This window comes from Notothenia coriiceps, unplaced genomic scaffold (genome assembly GCF_000735185.1).
Source record: "Notothenia coriiceps isolate Sejong01 unplaced genomic scaffold, NC01 NC01_scaffold00020561, whole genome shotgun sequence".
Taxonomy (NCBI): Eukaryota; Metazoa; Chordata; class Actinopteri; order Perciformes; family Nototheniidae; genus Notothenia; species Notothenia coriiceps.
In genome coordinates this window covers 122,841-139,949 of record NW_011353262.1, presented here as the reverse complement: position 1 = coordinate 139,949, position 17,109 = coordinate 122,841, and the positions used below count along the sequence as shown (strand labels likewise).

Below are 17,109 nucleotides of genomic sequence, written 5' to 3'. Positions count from 1 at the left end.
TTTTGGACGGACACTATCATTTACAGTTTTTTACCATGTTCAATCTGAATTTTCTTTAAATTAAAAAACATCTATATTGATTCTGACTTTTCTACATCCAACTCACAGGTGTAACCTTGCTTTGAGAAAAAAGATTATTAATTTAACCCTTTTAGAAGGGAAGATATGGTCATTTGTTCTGGGAATGTCATTTTCCAGCCTGAGGCCTGAAAAACAGGCTTTGGGCTTAACAGGTTTAAACGTAATGACATTTCAAATGATACACCAACCACATATTACTTAGCTAATAGAAATATTGTCGTTATTTACTCTTTGATATATGCCGTGCTGCTTTCATTGATTTTTTCCCCCATGCTGTTGTCAAACAAAAACAGAACGTATTTGCATGGCCATTATAGTGAAATGTACTCACTACTTGTTTTCTATGCACATTTTTTTAGGAAATACTTTCCTTCCTTTTCTTGCAGAGATTTAGATCTGCAAAATTGACACGCTATGTCTGTAGAGTAAATATGATGCTATTGATTGCAGTAAGCTTAACTTAGCACTATAGCTGCATAAACAACATAATTATTGTGTGTAATAACAAAGGTGTAACCCAGTGTTATTCATTCATTTATTTTTAGCTTATTGTAGCTTAAAGGTCTGGTTTATGGCACATTTATCCAGCTGTATCCATTTCATAATACAGTATGACTTATAATCTAGTTTCAGAGGTTTGCACCTTGAACGAGATAAGACTTTTCTATTTTGGGTTTTAAGTGTGTATCAATTTAGAAGAAACATTATGTAAGTCTGTTAAATCCTTCATGTAGAGTTTGAAGTCATCATCAACACAGTAAATCGTGACTGACGTAACTTCTGATGCCCGCTGATGATCGTTACACAACAATATAACCTGACCATCTTTCTCATGTTTCTCTTCTGTTTGAAAGCCCTCAGTCTTGGCCTTGGGGTAGCCAGACAGTTTCCTGGCATTGTGAGAAATGTAACAGCCCAGGGATTTCAGGCACATGTTTTTGTTTAGCGACCACATACTTGCATGTGAAGAGCTTGTTTTTATGTGCTGGATGGAACTATTTTGCCAGGGAAAGACAATAGTGCAGGTTTTTTCTATTTTTGTTGTACATTTCACTCTAGCCTTGATGGTGTTTATTTTGCGATGGACTGACAAAGAGAGGCACAGTGGCCGTAAAACACCCACTGTCTCTTTGATTCTCTGTGAGAATTTCCTTCATTTCTTTGGCTATTGCTGGTAAGTCTGTGAAGTCAAATCGTTGGATTAGTTTCACATTACCGTGCTAAAACAGAAATGTTTGTATCACTGGAGTCAGTTCAAAATGTGAACATGTTATTGTGACCAATTCAAAAAGAGAAGCTGAACAAGTTAGCTTATCTTTGCAGAATTGAATACAGAGAAATACACTTTTTTTGTTCTGCCAGGAAACCTTCCGTTTACAGGCAGGAAACCCAAGCAGGTAGTAAACTTCCTATTTGACACAGTTACAGACACCCAACAGAAATACACTCAAACAGTTTACAGTATTCATCACACACTGACGATCAAGACACTGAAAGCGCTTTCAAGTTATCTGAGACTAATTATTTATAAACTTCACATTCCTCCCTGCTAAGCTACTTCACACACAACAAAGGCCTCAATGTTTTTACTGACTGCCAAGAGGGGACTTTGCTTTTCCACGGAGTGCTGAAAGCTGTGGGCATGGAGTGACAAGGAGCAGCTAAAAAAGCATTTGAATAGAAAAAGCTTTCTGTTAAGTCTCATTTCCTTGCCAAATAATACTGCTCTTCTTTAGAGGAGCTGCTGCACACACAGGCTGTCAGAAATAACAAGGAGACATTTCAATGTATGTGTCATACCTCAGGCACTTATAGGGTTTTAGTGAACTCCTGAGGAACGTTTGCCCTCCTGTCTATTCACAGCTTGACCGAGGAAGAAAAATCCAAACCACAGTCAAAAAACAATATTATCTAGAATTTTTTGATGTTTTTCTTGTCATGGTATGCAGGGGTATAAGAAGTTTTAGAGGCTTTATGTATGTGAAAGTACAGATCCTGCTATCAAGATTTAACTTAAGGGACAATACATTAATTTACATGTCTTACATCCTGATCATACAAAAATAAAAGAATGTCTCCTGTGAGTTTTATATTAATACCAAGTATAATACTATTGGCCAATGATCACATATACATAAATAAATATGTTTTATCACCACCGATGATTTAACTTTTTCTCTCTCTCTGCTCTAGTCAGAATAGCCCAGCAGCATTAAGTATTTTGCCTTGCATTACTAAGTGTTTATATAAGAATTACAGTATTCCAGCTTATCATGAGCATGTTTTATAAACCTGTGATGAATTCCCTCACAATGCAGAGTTGTTTTGGTTGATTCCCACTTAGCAGACAAAGGGGTAGGAGGAGTTAGATGGGAGGCAGTAGGAGGAGTAACCACAGCTGCTCTCTCTTCCAAAGTAAAAAACCTGCCTGTGATACCGGCACAAAGAGAAGTAGAGCTCTGTCTGAGGGTAATGCGTGCTGAGCGAAAGCTTGTTAGGCTGTCAGAGAGAGAGAGAGAGAGAGAGAGAAGTAGACACTGAGTGAGTCAGTCAGTTAGGAAAAGAAGTAGAGATAGAATGAGGGGGGGGGGGACAGGAAACAGACCCTGAGGACAAACAGTGAAACACTCACATTGTGACACATAGACGGAGAGCAGGAGCTCCACTCAAGCTCCAGTCAGTGCTCCTGAGAATAAGCCTGGTGGCTTGTGGGAAGGACCTTTTTAAAAGATGGACAGCTAATGACAACTTTGCTGCTTTTGGAACTGAAAATCACAGGAGTGAGTTTGACAAAGAGGAAGGATTTCTGCCGACGTCTTTCCTTCTCTAACAGACCTGGACTTCATTCATTTTGTGGACTCAGCAGCTTGTGATTGAGGACTTCTTGAGTGAAAAGGGGACATATTTGTGTGACTGATTTATCTGAGTAAGTAAAGCTCAGCCTGCAACTTGCTGGGTGCAGCCTGGTGGAGAGACAACGCAGGGGGAGGGGAGGACACTCCAGCCTGAATCTCTCTCCTCTGGGAGGGGTCTTTTCAATATGAGGTTACCCTCGAGATAACTACATCAAGACAAGTAACGGGATCATACTGAACATGTGCTGCAGTCCTCGCTTACATAGACAGTTATGTTGGCAAGAAACCTTTGTACCAATGGCCTGAAATATCAGCTGTGTCTTTCCATGTCTTCTGGTTTGGGACAGTACTGTGCTTTACTCTCCATTCATGGTGAATTCATTGTGCAGGGCAGCCCTTTCATTATATAGCTATTACATAATTGGTCATCCCTCCACTCTTTGTCTCTCAGAATGTACAACAATACCCTCCCAACTGGCAATGTCACCCAGACATGGGCGGAAAACAGCTCCACAAGCCATACCTGCCCTAAGAACGATGGATTTAAGTACCCGTTGTACAGCACCGTCTTCAGCATTGTGTTCGTGGTGGGACTGATCACCAATGTTGTGGCCATTTATATATTCACCTGCTCTCTGAAGCTGAGGAACGAGACCACGACCTACATGATGAACTTGGTAGTGTCTGACCTGCTGTTTGTCTGCACGCTGCCCCTCAGGGTCTTCTACTTCATCAACATGAACTGGCCTTTTGGAAGCATGCTCTGCAAGGTCTCCGTCTCGCTCTTCTACACCAACATGTATGGCAGCATGCTCTTTCTCACCTGCATCAGCGTGGATCGCTTTCTAGCCATCGTGCACCCTTTTCGCTCAAGGGCGCTGAGGACCAAGCGCAACGCTAAGATAGTGTGTGTTGCTGTTTGGGTGTTGGTGCTGTCAGGAAGTCTCCCCACAGGGTTCATGTTGGAGTCCACCTCGCGTGAGAACAACAAGAATAACTCCACTTTCTGCTTTGAGAACTTCTCCTCCAAGCAGTGGAAATCACACCTGTCCAAAGTGGTGATCTTCATAGAGTTGGTGGGCTTCATGATCCCGCTTCTACTCAACGTGTGCTGTTCCATCATGGTGCTGCACACCCTGCGGCGGCCCCAAAGCATCAGTCATGGGGGCAAGCTGAACAAAACAAAGATCCTGCGCATGATAATTGTGCACCTCTGTATTTTTTGTTTTTGCTTCATCCCCTACAATGTGAACTTGGTTTTCTATGCTCTGGTCCGCACTAAAACTTTAAAAGGCTGCTCTGTGGAGTCGGTTGTCCGAACCATCTACCCAATAGCCCTCTGCATTGCTGTGTCCAACTGCTGCTTCGACCCCATTGTTTATTATTTCACCTCGGAGACCATCCAGAACTCCATGAAGAGGAAGTCTCAGGTTGGCCGTTCATATGACGTCAAGTTCTCGGAGGCCCTGCAGTCAGAAACCAGCTCGAACCTGCAGTGTAGCCTGAGGAATCTCAAAGCGAAAGTATTTCACAATGAGTCTTCAGTGTGATGGCGGTTTGCTATACTCCGCTTGAAAGGTGTTTGAATCCATCCGTGGAAAAACAAAGCTCCTTGACACAATGGGAATGGATTTTTTGGAAGTGCTTTATGAAGCACCTGCCAAAGCCTTCATCTCAGGGCAATTGTTTGGACTTGTCATTGACAGCCTCTGCTCTGCTGTATTACAGCTTCATGGCCCATCTGTGGAATTCTAATTGACTAATTTCCCTTTACTGTAGAATATTTTGTATTTGTGTCAAGCACAATTACTCTGCAAGTGACCTGGAGGGCAATGTGATCACTGCAAAAAAGGACACATTTGATTTTGAATGCTTCATGTGCCTGTATATTTGTACATTTCCGTGGTAAGTTTTGGTGATAATTCTAGAGTTGTAACTATTAAATAACATAAATGTATATCAAGCTATGGAATGTACAGGACTTATTTTTTAATTGTGAATTCCAAATAGGTCAGAGAAGTGCCTTTTTGTTGTCGCGGCACCATTTCATTGTAGACGTTATGCCTTTATTGACCTTAAAATGCACTGACACAGAATTTCACATACTGCACTCGTGCCACAGTAATGAATAAAAGTCATGTACTGTTTAAAATGGTTGCACTGTTTGTAATTCAATTGTAGAATGCTTTAAATGTTAAACTTGAACATAAGAGACAAAAACTAGAGGTAAAGAAATGCAAGTGAAGTCTGATGGACCCAATGGGGAGTGCCAGTTTCCTGTGTGGTAACCAGTGTTTAGAGGAAGAGAAGAGCAAGCCTTTATTAATGGCAAGTTGGCAACTAACAAAAACAGACTTTTGGGAAAACATTAGCTAAATATTTGGGGATGTGATCCACCAGTATGACAAACAGCATAATTTGACTGTAGGCCATAAAACATAGTGAGCAGATGAGTTAGTTGGAGTGAGAGTAGTTTAGTATCTTTTAGATTTAATTTAAGCTAGATAGGAATTTCATTTTATCGTCCGGTAACATTTTGTTTTGCTCCTCCACAAGGACATAGTGTTTTTAACAACGTCACTGACAAGGCTGGTCCTTTAGTGAAAAGAGAATTACCAATATAACACTCCTGCGGTATAACTAAATGGCTCACAGCCTTATGTGTATAGAAATAGCCAATTGTAATTGAAAAAAACCAACATCATTTACTTATAGAAAAAACAAATGTATGAAATATTTGTCCAGCTGTGGACAAGTTCACAAGTGATATAGCATCAGCGAGGAGTCAACGCAGCATGAGAGTGAATAACAGAAAGCACATGGTGCTTTAACTTTATTGACATAGCCTGAAGGTCAGTCAGCGGCACTTTATTCATACCGCACCTATAATTCTGGCTCTGTGAGCGAGTCCAAGATGTTGTGCTGTTGTGAAAATAAACAATAATTTATCATTTTAATCTGAGGCATTCACGTCATCTGGATGAGATGCACTGGAATAGCATCCTCATAATAGTAGCTGCGACTTGGCCACAAGCTTATTGAGCATCATTAACTAGGACTCCTCAGACGTCATTGTTATAATCACTATGTTTAACTAGTTTTAACTGCATGAATGAATAGGGTGGTGTGTATTCAGCACATACAACCACAATCAAGGTTGTTATCATCTGAGTCAAAGGTCAGGACTCAGACAGACAGGAACAAACAGGAAGTCACAGTTCAAATTCAGTTAAGATATGTTAATGCCTTGATCACTAAACTAAATAAAGGAAGCAGCACAAATGCAGTTTTCACTGAATATCTCTGCATCTTTAAGCATAAGCGTTTAAGTATAAGCGTCTTTGGGTTCAAGAAAAGCGCTATAGAACATTTATTATTATTATTATTTTCTCGGAAAATGAACCTTCTTCATAAACAATGGTTGATGAAACTCAATATGTTTCTTAATTGTTTACATTTAAGAAAGCCTGTGATGACTAATGTTAAGGACATGCAGTTCTGTATACACTAAAGTCTTACGGTTGTATAAGTTCTCAGTATCAGAGATGGGACCCCTCACGTGAGCCCAGCAGGCTCCTCTGCATACACAACAGTTATCTAATCAGCCTGACCTCTCCTTCTCAGCGGGCTGCAGGGTGAGAAAACACAGACGCACACTGCTTGTCATCACATAACACTCTGTTCTGCTTCGCTCGGGTAATTTCAGATGGGAGTGTGCATCAAGGTCTTTTTGTACAGTACAAGATAGGCCGAGGATCTCAGAGATTTTATTTTGGGATTGATATGTCGAAAATCTTCACAATTGCATACAGTTATAGTTTTAAGATGATCACATTCAAAGAAGGGCTGTCATGCAAACCTTATTTGCAGCCCACAAAATGACTATTTGTATATCAATTACTGGCCCTGTAGAAATCTTGAAGATAACTTTTCCTTGCCTGCCTTCATGTTGAACAAAAAATCTGTGAAAAGTCTTGAAGAATTGTGGTAAATGTTAGGGAAATGGTCATTTTCTTGTGTGAAATATTCCTGTAGTAAAATGTTAACACACATGGAGACGAAGCCAGCTATCTCTATGAAGTATTCTTTATAATAATAATAATAATAATAATAATATGTTGCGTAGTCATTTCAATAAAATTTGTCATGTGATGTTTGTTGGATCAGCGTTTAGGGATGCATCATATAAATAGTACATTTTTAAGTAAATGCTAATATCCTCCAGTCACACAACAAAAACAATGTGACGTTTGTGGGGTCATCAGTCAGTGCCATCCTCCAGGGCTGAGTGAAGACAAAAACAAGTCTGGATCCAGACTTTAACTTATAGCTTCATGTTCCTATTCCCCTGTGGTAAACCCAGCATGTTTTCTCCAATGAACCTCCTAATGGCTGCTTTGAAGTTCTGTCAGACCCAACTGACTGGAGATCCTCGGGTGTGATGAGAACTCGTGTCAGTAGTAATTTCTGCGGGGGCATTAAAGGGGACCTCAGTGTGTGTGCTCTTTCGGGGACGATGAGCTGGGTCGGGGTGAGGTCCTCGTCCTCAGATTCACTCCACAGCTCAGGATCACATGACAAGGGAAGTGCCTGTCCCACTAATAAAAGATCTGTGGGGGGAAGGGGGTCTCTGCAGGATAATCCACCATTTCTCCTGCATGGCTCACAGGATACATTTAGGAGGAAATGGCTGCTAATCACCTGATAATGCCAGGGCCCATTTAAACATTTGCAACATTTTCCCACAATTACACTGGAATCACATTCAACATCTCTGGTATTTATCATCCCACCTTGCTTTTAGGGGTAAACAGGTATTATTATCGCTCAGTAAAACGTTTGTTACTCTCTGGGGGGGGGGGAAGATTACTTGCTTGCATGACAACTTTCCAGACTGGGAGAGAGAAGGCAATAAAAATACACAATGCGGGAGACAGAAAATTGCATTAAATTACCATTTGTCAGGATGCAGTTTGACAAAAAAAGACGGTTGTTGTGCTAGCACACAACCTCACTCATTGTAAAATCAGAGGCAGCACTAAACTAATAACCAGTCTGTCTACGAGGAGGGAGGTAGGCTAAATAACTGCACCCACCAGTAATCCTCCCTAACTCCCTGTCGCCTGGAACCATAAACGGCCCTCATCAATCCCTAGAGGAGTTATTTGACCAGATCAGCTCCTGGTTGCATAACATTTTAGGAATGAAACAGAAAGCATAAACAAAATGTTGATAAAACACTCCCTTCATCTGGGTGCCCTGGTATTTACCAAAAACGTGTACGCAGCATGCGAGTGTTCAGCCTGTTAGGAACAGGACAGCTAATGCTGCTCTCTTATATATTTCAGCAATGCAGCCAGGAAATTCAATTGGGACATTTCAACCACTTTGGCAAAGAATGTATGAACAATACAGGTAATTATTCTTATCTTTATCAACCGGATGAGTCTTTACCTTTAGATAAAAACTCAGAACTTGTTTGAGCCTGGAAAAGGATGGTTGCCATGCGTGACATAACAATATGAGCCAAGAACTTCTTGTGAAATTGAAAGATCTGATAGAGGAACATTTATAGTAGAGAGTGCTCTGTGGGTAGAAATGAAACTGACTGTGTGACCATATATGGGTGTACACGAGGACCTAATTAAAGATGTTAAATACCTCCGGAGTGTATCTGCAGCCCCAGCAGGAAATATGACTTGTAGGAACAGGCGTTAACAGTTATCACTAAATCTTTTTTGGGAATCCAGCGAGGAATTCACACTAACATGCGATTATACACACTTAAAACACACTGTTGCAATAATTTAGTACGGAAACACCCCTATATAAGTACTTTAAACACAGGAAACTGTTTCTACCACCAGTACATACTGTATATATACAACAGTACATGCAATGTGCTGCCTTTGTTTCAGTCTGAGAGTTTCAGCCCAGATGAACATGGTATTACAGTCTGTTGGACCGAAGAAAAAAAACTTTATGATTAGGTGTGTTCTGCTTCATGGGACAGGTTGGGCTTTCCTTAGCTTTGAGTCCTTCCTCTGGAAACTCTTGGGGATTTAAACAATGTCTGACTAGCCAATGTGGACACATTAATCCTCCCCGGGAGCTACAGCTTCTAACCAGAGAGGACAGCCCACTGGTGCGACTGACAGTCTCATGAGAGAAGAGAAGGGTCAATGGGTCAAACCCCACAGCAGCCACATGCCCTACATGTTCTATCAAAGCGCCTTTAGACCAAATGATGGCATTAAACCAACAACATGTTGTAAAATGGGCTTCTTGAAAATGTATGATTATGCTATACTTTGCTTCATAAATACAATATTACATTTCAGCGTTCGTAGTTTTATTGTAAAAACTTTATTTGATCATGAAAAATAACATTGTCCACCTATGTGAACATCTATTCATTATTTTGTACTTTAAAAGTCAATATTTAGGTGACATCAAATAATAAAACCTTTTTGAAGAGTAATCAACCAATTACCATAATACTTTGGCTCACAGTATGACATGACATTTTTTGGTTTAGGGGCACATTTGAAAGTGACTACCTGTTTCTTAATGCTGAATACTTTTCTCTGTATTCACTGTACATACTGTAGCTTTGGCAAAGGGCAAATTATATTCCTCAAAAACAGAACTATACAGTAAAGAACTGATCAGCAAAACTACTGAGACTAGACCTATCAAGTTTTACACAGCGGCTCCACTAAGCACATGGCAGGATTAGTGATACCCGGGCCCCGGCACTAATACTACAGCACAGACTCATAAACAAATGCCCATAGCACACTCCACAGCACAACCACACATAAAAGCTGACGCTTACAGGTCAGCATCGAGGTCAGCATGTTCCCCATGAGGAATTTCAGTAGAGCCTCTCAGACCACACAATACTTTCCCTCTCTTATGAGCTGTCTCTTTCAACCACAGAAAGAAGTCACTCTTCAATTCCCAAGTGAGGTGATGTCCTCATCTTCTCAACCAACTGCTGACAGAAATCCACACAGCTCTTACTAAGATTTAATCAAGTGTATGTTTACTCTGCAAGTTCCTGTTGGTTTCTGTAGGTATTTATCTCCCACAAAAGAACAGTGCTGTTGTCAAATGTAAAAATGACAAGCTTAAAATACGACCTCTATGTCCCTTTGAACCAGGCTCCCGGGGAGACACCTAATGTATTAACACAGTGGCCCTAGGTTGGGGAAGGACACGGCTCATTGATACCCTTGAGGTCATCTTTAAAAAAACTCACACAATTAGCCCAGACTGATAAAATCAAGATAATTTCACTGGTATCATTAAACAAGAAAGGCAAGTTATAACTGATCATAAAATATTGATTGTACTACTTTACCTGTAATCCATTAATAGAAAATAAGGGGAATGTTTTGTAAGTCTTAGCTCCTTAACAAAGAAGTCATGAATACTCCTATGTTAAACAGTGTTTAGCTGAACATCACGTGGAGCTTTAGCTTTATAAAAATGTATTTCCTCTTAAACACTAGATTGCGTATTTCATAACATTGAATATTTCGATTTATTTATTCAGCTACTTAATTGTTTCATCACAACGATGATGTAATGATAAAGCCCTGAGGATCTGACAGCTCAATATGATTAATTACACAACTTTAAGATACTAGCTCAGAGCAACAACATAAAACGTAATATATCATGCAATAAAAAAATAAGGAGCACATTTCATACACATACATGTCAATGGGCAACTTACAACTGATATATTTCAACAATAGTCCCCTTGTCTTACCAAGCACTTTTCTACTTCCTTCATTCTTTAATCCAAGATTCTTCTTTTTTTAAATGTAGGCTTTCTTTGATAAGGACACACAACTTGAAGAGTCGAAAATAAATAAAAGCTGCTGGACATACATTAGAAACACTGGAACACAATTATAAAGTATGTTGATTAAGTTTACGAGCCAAAACATGAAACACCATTAATATGGTGCAGTAACGTTTTTAACACCAACAGTTTCCCTTTGGTCTTCACTGTGTGACATTTTTAAGTGTTGAGGACAGTGCTGGCTGTGCTGGGAAATTCCAAGTGGCATGGCTGATAAAAACATAAATCATTAACTAGTCATCCTTTCCTGTTTGAACTTGTGCAGTGTTGATGGTTCAAAATCAATAAGATAAGCAAACTGTGCCTCTAAAACAGAATGCTTGGAAGCACAGCACTAGCATTTTTTTATACGTTGCATTTCCAGCAGTTCTGAACTTACTTTGCATCAAACTCAGTGCTGTACTTTATTGAAAAAGTAACACTTTCAAGAAGAGCAGAAGTATACAGTTGGCATTTCCTGTGCATGTGTTCGTAAAAGAGGTATCAACCAGTGCTAAATTAGACTTGTTTCATAACTCTTGCAAGGTGTTGCTTTTCACAGGATATGAAACAGATAGAATGGTAGAAGAATTTTGTTTGTGGCTGATGTGTACAGGTCTTCGCATGGCATGAGATTTACGTTTAGATCAGTGCAACGATAAGAAAGCAAGCGCTAAATTTAACTTTCTTCTCTGACATAAGCAGAAAATTAGGCCAAGAGTTCACAATATAGTACATCTGAGAACTAAGCTGGATATCTTTTACTAGAGATGCTCACAGTTTCCTTACTGCCAGGAAAATCTGCCATGGCCAATGCCCCATGACACTAGTCCCTGGGAGCTACACAGGAAACATGTTATAGCGTTACGAGGAAGGATAAGTTTAACTTCACAATTTGAATGAATGGGATTCAAAACAAAAATATATACGTGTATTACTTTTAAATACATTTCATCAGAGCGATATACTTACTTACAGAGGTGGGAGAAGTAGTCAGATGTTGTACCTGAGTAAAAGAAGGACTAGAATCTAGCAATACTCTGTTAGAAGCAAGTCTTGCAATCAAAAGTAAAAGTACAAAAGTATTAGCATCAAAATGTACTTAAAGTACCAAAAGTAAAAGTACTTATCAAGCAGATCAGCTCATTTCAGAAAAATATGTATTATATGTTTGATTATAATTATTGATGCATTAATGTGTTTATCAAAGCTGGTAAAGGTGCAGCTAGTTTTAACATTTTGCATACTGCCGTGAAGCTTGTGAATTTACTCCAGGTGAAACTAAAGTCTGATTTAAGTGTTGAGTATATTTTTCATCATTAATCGAAAGTAACTAAAGGTACAAAATAAATGTAATGATGTAAAAAAATACACAATTTACATCTGAATGGAAATACTCAAGTTGTGTAAACGTACTTAGTTACAGTGTTTCCTACCTCTGCTTAATATACTACTTTCTTTATTTTTGATTTCATTAAAATCCATATAAGCTACAAAAGGAAAAATTTTCAAGACTGTTGAAAAGTTTGCTATTGCTGTATTATTATCTCAGAGAAAATGTGGCAAAGGGACAGGCAGCAGAGCCTGTGACCCGGCTTCAAGGTGGAGCATCCCCTCAGGAGATGACAAATGTGTGAGCCACAAACAATAGCAGAGTCTCTAATTGCAAATGGCCACACAACCTGCACTGTCCCCCTTCACATAGCAGGGGATCCAAATGTAACCTTTTTTTATGAGCTTTTTACAGTGAGCGACCGACAAACCCTGCTCTTCTATTGTCTGGTGCAGCTACAAAAAACATGCAGGAGACAATGGAGGGTCAAGGCAGAGGGCCTAAAATAATCACAACAATGACTTTTCCCGTATTTATAGTTGCAAAGAGACTCCCAACTGCAGCGCCTGAGTGCTTTGTTATTAACAGGAAGAGCTGCTCCCCGTGAAGAATAAACAGCACTTCTCTTTATGAGTGAGTCATGGTAGCAGGTTTCATTGTTTCCCTCAGTGTGTGGTTGATACCACTGTGGATTTAAACGTTTCCCTAAAAACGCAAATACATTGCAGAAATGACGAAGCTGAACATTTAAAACAACTCAGTTTGCTCTGAATAAGAACACTGAAAGAGGTTTTTGGTTAAAAATGCCGTTCGAAGCATGGCTAGCTCCACGGAGTTCACTGGGTCATCTTGCATCTGCAGCGCTCTTCCTGTGTGAAGCTAGAGGCGCTCAGAAAGCAGGCCAGAAAAAGAAGCACTATGAAAGGCGAACAAAAGGGGAACGGAGATTGTTGCAGATAACAAGCGTCGATATTTCATCAAGGGTGATGACAGTGTGAGGTGTGCAGACCACTTCCAAATCGACAAAATGAAAGGTCTTTTGTGCATCCTTTGATAAGAGGGGAAGCTACTATCAGGTCACCAGGATTTGAGCAGAAAGAAAAATCAATGTCGTACTTCAGATTAGGTGTCTGGGCAATGGTAGGAGATTCAGCCTCACTGTGCCTCTGAATAGATACTGAAATACAGGATGTAGCCTGCTATCAAATGAATAAGACGACAAGGTAAGGCGAACAGAGAAAGAATGGAGAGGAAATGCTATCACGATGTGTGCCCTTAGTTTCATAGATTTTGGTTTTAGCTGCTCTACTTGCACGCGAGGTACAGAACAGGGACATTTGTGGTTTTTGCTTGTACTTGTTAAGAAAAACAATGCAGTCAAGACCTCACACCTACATCTACTTTTTGCGGTGTAGCAGTGCTGCACTATTTATTTAAATAAATATATGTAATGACCTTTTATATTGCCTTTGAAATATAACAGACATAAGTTCATATCCTTCCTGCAAGAGGAAGCTCGTGTTATTCTGCTGCTATGGCTCTATATTATCTGAAGTACAACTTCATAAAGTGTTCAGTCAGGATTCTGAGTTTTACCTGAACTGTTGGCCTTGCAAGACCTGACAACAAGGGGTGGACTAAATAACCTGAACACCCACAATGTTACGTAAACCAATCGTGTTTAAATTCACAAAGATATAATCATCTTTTCTCTTTAAGAGGGATGCTAATTTCTGAGAGTGTTTGGTGATGTTTTTAGAAAACACATATATAGTGTGAGATGCTGTCATTATATTTTAATGACAAAATCTGTCTATGTTAATTGTTACCAAAAAATAGCAGACGCTGTGACTCAAGGCTCGATGTGGGCCGACTTTCTGGCTTGCTTTATCAGTGCCACTGAGCATAATGTAATTATGAATAGAATCTCAAGAATCAGATAAAAAAGTGAAGAAATTATAAACAGTTTGGAAAATACCACAACAAAAAGACAACACTTTATACTATAGTACTATTTTTTTCACTGTAATGTTTGTTAGCTACTTGCACAAGGTTAGTCATTCTAGGTAAACATGTATTATGTCTACTAATATTACAATGTGTTACAAATATCGCCCCACACTTGGATTAAGGCCTTGGTTTAACACTGGTGTCAATGCGATATCAGAGCAGTCGAATAGTACATACATACATTCCAGCATGTTTTTTATTTAATGCCAAATTGCTAAAAGAAACAGTGTCTAATAAAGACCTTTACCTAAATAAATAATCAAACATAAGAATCTGACTGAACATGTAATGCCAACTTACAATTCCTAACACTTCTTGATACTGAAGGCTGTCCAGAAATCAGTTGATTCAATAAATGAAACCCTCAAAAAATATGTTGTACTGCTCTTAATAACCCTATCCTCATTATACCATTCAAGCTTAGACTCCTCAGTTAATATTAGAAGGCTGAGCTAGAGAGATGCAGTCAAGCCCTTTGTGAAACTGTTGGGAGACCCTCCTATCTGCAGGACACACAGCATGGGGGTGTTGTAGCTCAGCTATGCGACACCACTTAATCTGTATCCTTACTAAACATGGACATCTTTGGAAAGGGAAAGGGGAAACAGTGGGAATTAAAAAAAGCAGGGGTCTGTGGTGTGAGCCCTGGAGGGGGATTCAGTGTGGCTTCATGATAAGGGACCAGAGCTTCCTCAATTAAACACATCGCTGGCAGATATCTGGAAAAAGCCTCTCATATAGCAGAGTCCTCCTGTTAGCCGAGGGGAGGTTCAGTCCCTGGAGGAACTTTGGCAGCAGGATAATCCATCCCTGGTGTGACCGTTGGTGAATCAGCAGCATTATGGTTTTGTTGACTCAAGGGTCTGGAGTATATGTATCCTGTTGAGCCCAAACGGTCATGGGCGAGGCATTCTTTTGGTTTTACTGTTGCCAAACATGTAGTTGGCTGTTTAATTACTCCATTATGTAGAGCTTCTAATTTGGCAGAACAAAGACTAACTTCCCTCTCATTAAATGTATTTACGCTTTTAAAACCAAGAGCAGAGTCCCTTATATTCACATAAAAGCACGGTGAGCACTTTTCGGACTATAAGATTCTAACAAGCAGAATTATTTCAACAAAGATTTATCTATATTTGAACCAGGATCTAACATGTCTCACTCCTGCCCACAGCAAAGGTTCACACGAGTGATTTCAACTCCACCTAGTGGGACAAAATTAACACTTGCTGTATGAAAGAGGAGCAGTCATCTCCCTCTCTGTCAGCCATTAGTGGTCACAGACATTTAAAAATAACACAACAGCTAAAGGGTCCAGATGTTGGGTTTGCTTGTGTCTCGCATAGAGAATAAAACACAAAGAATACCGATGACTCAACATGTTTAGTCTACTTTTGATATTGCAGCGGAAATTGACATCAAAAGTTTAGGGCGGGTTCAAAATGGTGTGACCCCTTGGAGACCCAGCTGCTCTGAGTCTAATACTTCCTGCTTCCCCGACAAGCCAAACAGAAGCCCCCCGTCAGACGGCCTCATTCTGCTGGGAATGTTATCATTGGTAACCTGAACAGTACCCAGCAGATGTTCAAATCCAATTAGAGACAGAGCGCACACACAACTCAGACATCTTTATGTAAAAGAGGTTTTACGACAACAAGTTTAACAGTATACAATTTGAACTTAGTGTATTTTTGCAATACAAAAATCAATGCAGTACCTGAAACATACATTATAAATAACCCAGTGTTGTTAGAGTTTAACTGGGTTTCTGTAAACGTGGATGAAAGATCCAGACCTGGTCTCAAATATGATGTGAAATGATTTTGGCAAACAGTTAGTGTCTGTAGTGATTGTTTAAAGTGTGATTGTGTAAGCATCCTGTTAGAAACGAGACTTTAGTGTTCTGAAAACATTTTCTCAACTTCATCCATCCAATCGCATGGATATTCTTCCTCAAAGTCCCTGTGAAGAAAGGAGAAACAGTATGACACATTTTGACTTTGTTATCATCTGAGAGGTCATACAAAAACAGGACATTCCGTACATTGAACGGATATCCAGCAGAGATTCATACAAACCTCTCCTTGTACATTCATATTTCATGTGAATTTTAATGTGGATAATATTTAATTTATTTATCTAAATATGTCTCTGCTTTGGAAGCTCAAAAAAGAGTGAGTCAGACATTTTGTTAGAATTTATCTTTGGCAACATAAATATTTAAATAAAGATAAATAAAGGAAACAGACAAATGGCTTCGGTATCATATCTTTCCCACCCATAAACACTTTGTCAAAACACAAGTATGAGCCAAAGCGATATATTGCTATTTTTAAAATCTCATTGTAGGAAAGCTGTCTTTAATATAAATAACCTAAATCCATTTGCACAATATCTGGTTAAACATTTTTTTTTTTAAAACAGTCCCTGAAACATTGCATACATAACAGCACTACTTGTTTTTCAATCTGAGCAAAGGAATGAACATTTTCCCAAATCAGCAAAAAAATAATAGTGCTTACAGGATTCTTTAAGAAAATAAAATGTAAACAGACAGTATTATACATATGTATACAAACTAGGGATGGGAACGATTAATCTATATTAGAAATTATTCAGGTATGAAAATATGAGTTATGAATATATATATTTATTTTTTTTTGAGAGGGGTGCCTAAGTTGATTACATATTATCAAATGGAATAATTCAATGTATATGAAAGTGCCGTAGCTAAGTTGACGTCTAAAGGTGTGTTTTGCTCCGCTCACCGGCCCCTCACAGCGGGCAGAGCTGCAGGTGCTGATCTCTCTCTCTCTCTCGTCCGGTTATACTTCGCTCGCGTTTATGTCCAAATCCATCAGATCTAGCTAGTTCTAGCTAATGATATGGCTGCTGCCCCTCCCTACACGCAGATCATGCAGACTCAAACCTCATCTTAGGCCCAAATGCGCTCCGCAGCCGTTGCGAGGTTTCGG

At 39.5% G+C, this 17,109-nt stretch overlaps 2 protein-coding genes across 2 annotated transcripts in view; one reads left to right on the top strand and one right to left on the bottom strand.

The window, feature by feature from the left end:
* The first annotated feature begins 2,527 nt into the window (after positions 1-2,527).
* On the top strand, positions 2,528-5,113 carry lpar6a (lysophosphatidic acid receptor 6a). Its single transcript, XM_010779703.1, has one exon. It carries the CDS (start codon positions 3,389-3,391, stop codon positions 4,484-4,486), a length of 1,098 nt encoding a protein of 365 aa, XP_010778005.1. The 5' UTR covers positions 2,528-3,388; the 3' UTR covers positions 4,487-5,113.
* A 9,199-nt stretch (positions 5,114-14,312) lies between these two features.
* Positions 14,313-17,109, bottom strand: part of nek3 (NIMA related kinase 3) — a 9,549-nt gene continuing 6,752 nt past the window's right edge. The window contains exon 13 of the mRNA XM_010779702.1: positions 14,313-16,096. Coding sequence (XP_010778004.1) covers positions 16,030-16,096 — 67 coding nt within the window. The 3' untranslated portion in view covers positions 14,313-16,029. The remainder of the gene's footprint in view (positions 16,097-17,109) is intronic.

Coding starts and splice junctions, on each gene's coding strand:
- lpar6a (XM_010779703.1), top strand. CDS start 3,389: ATGTACAACAATACCCTCCCAACTGGCAATGTCACCCAGACATGGGCG.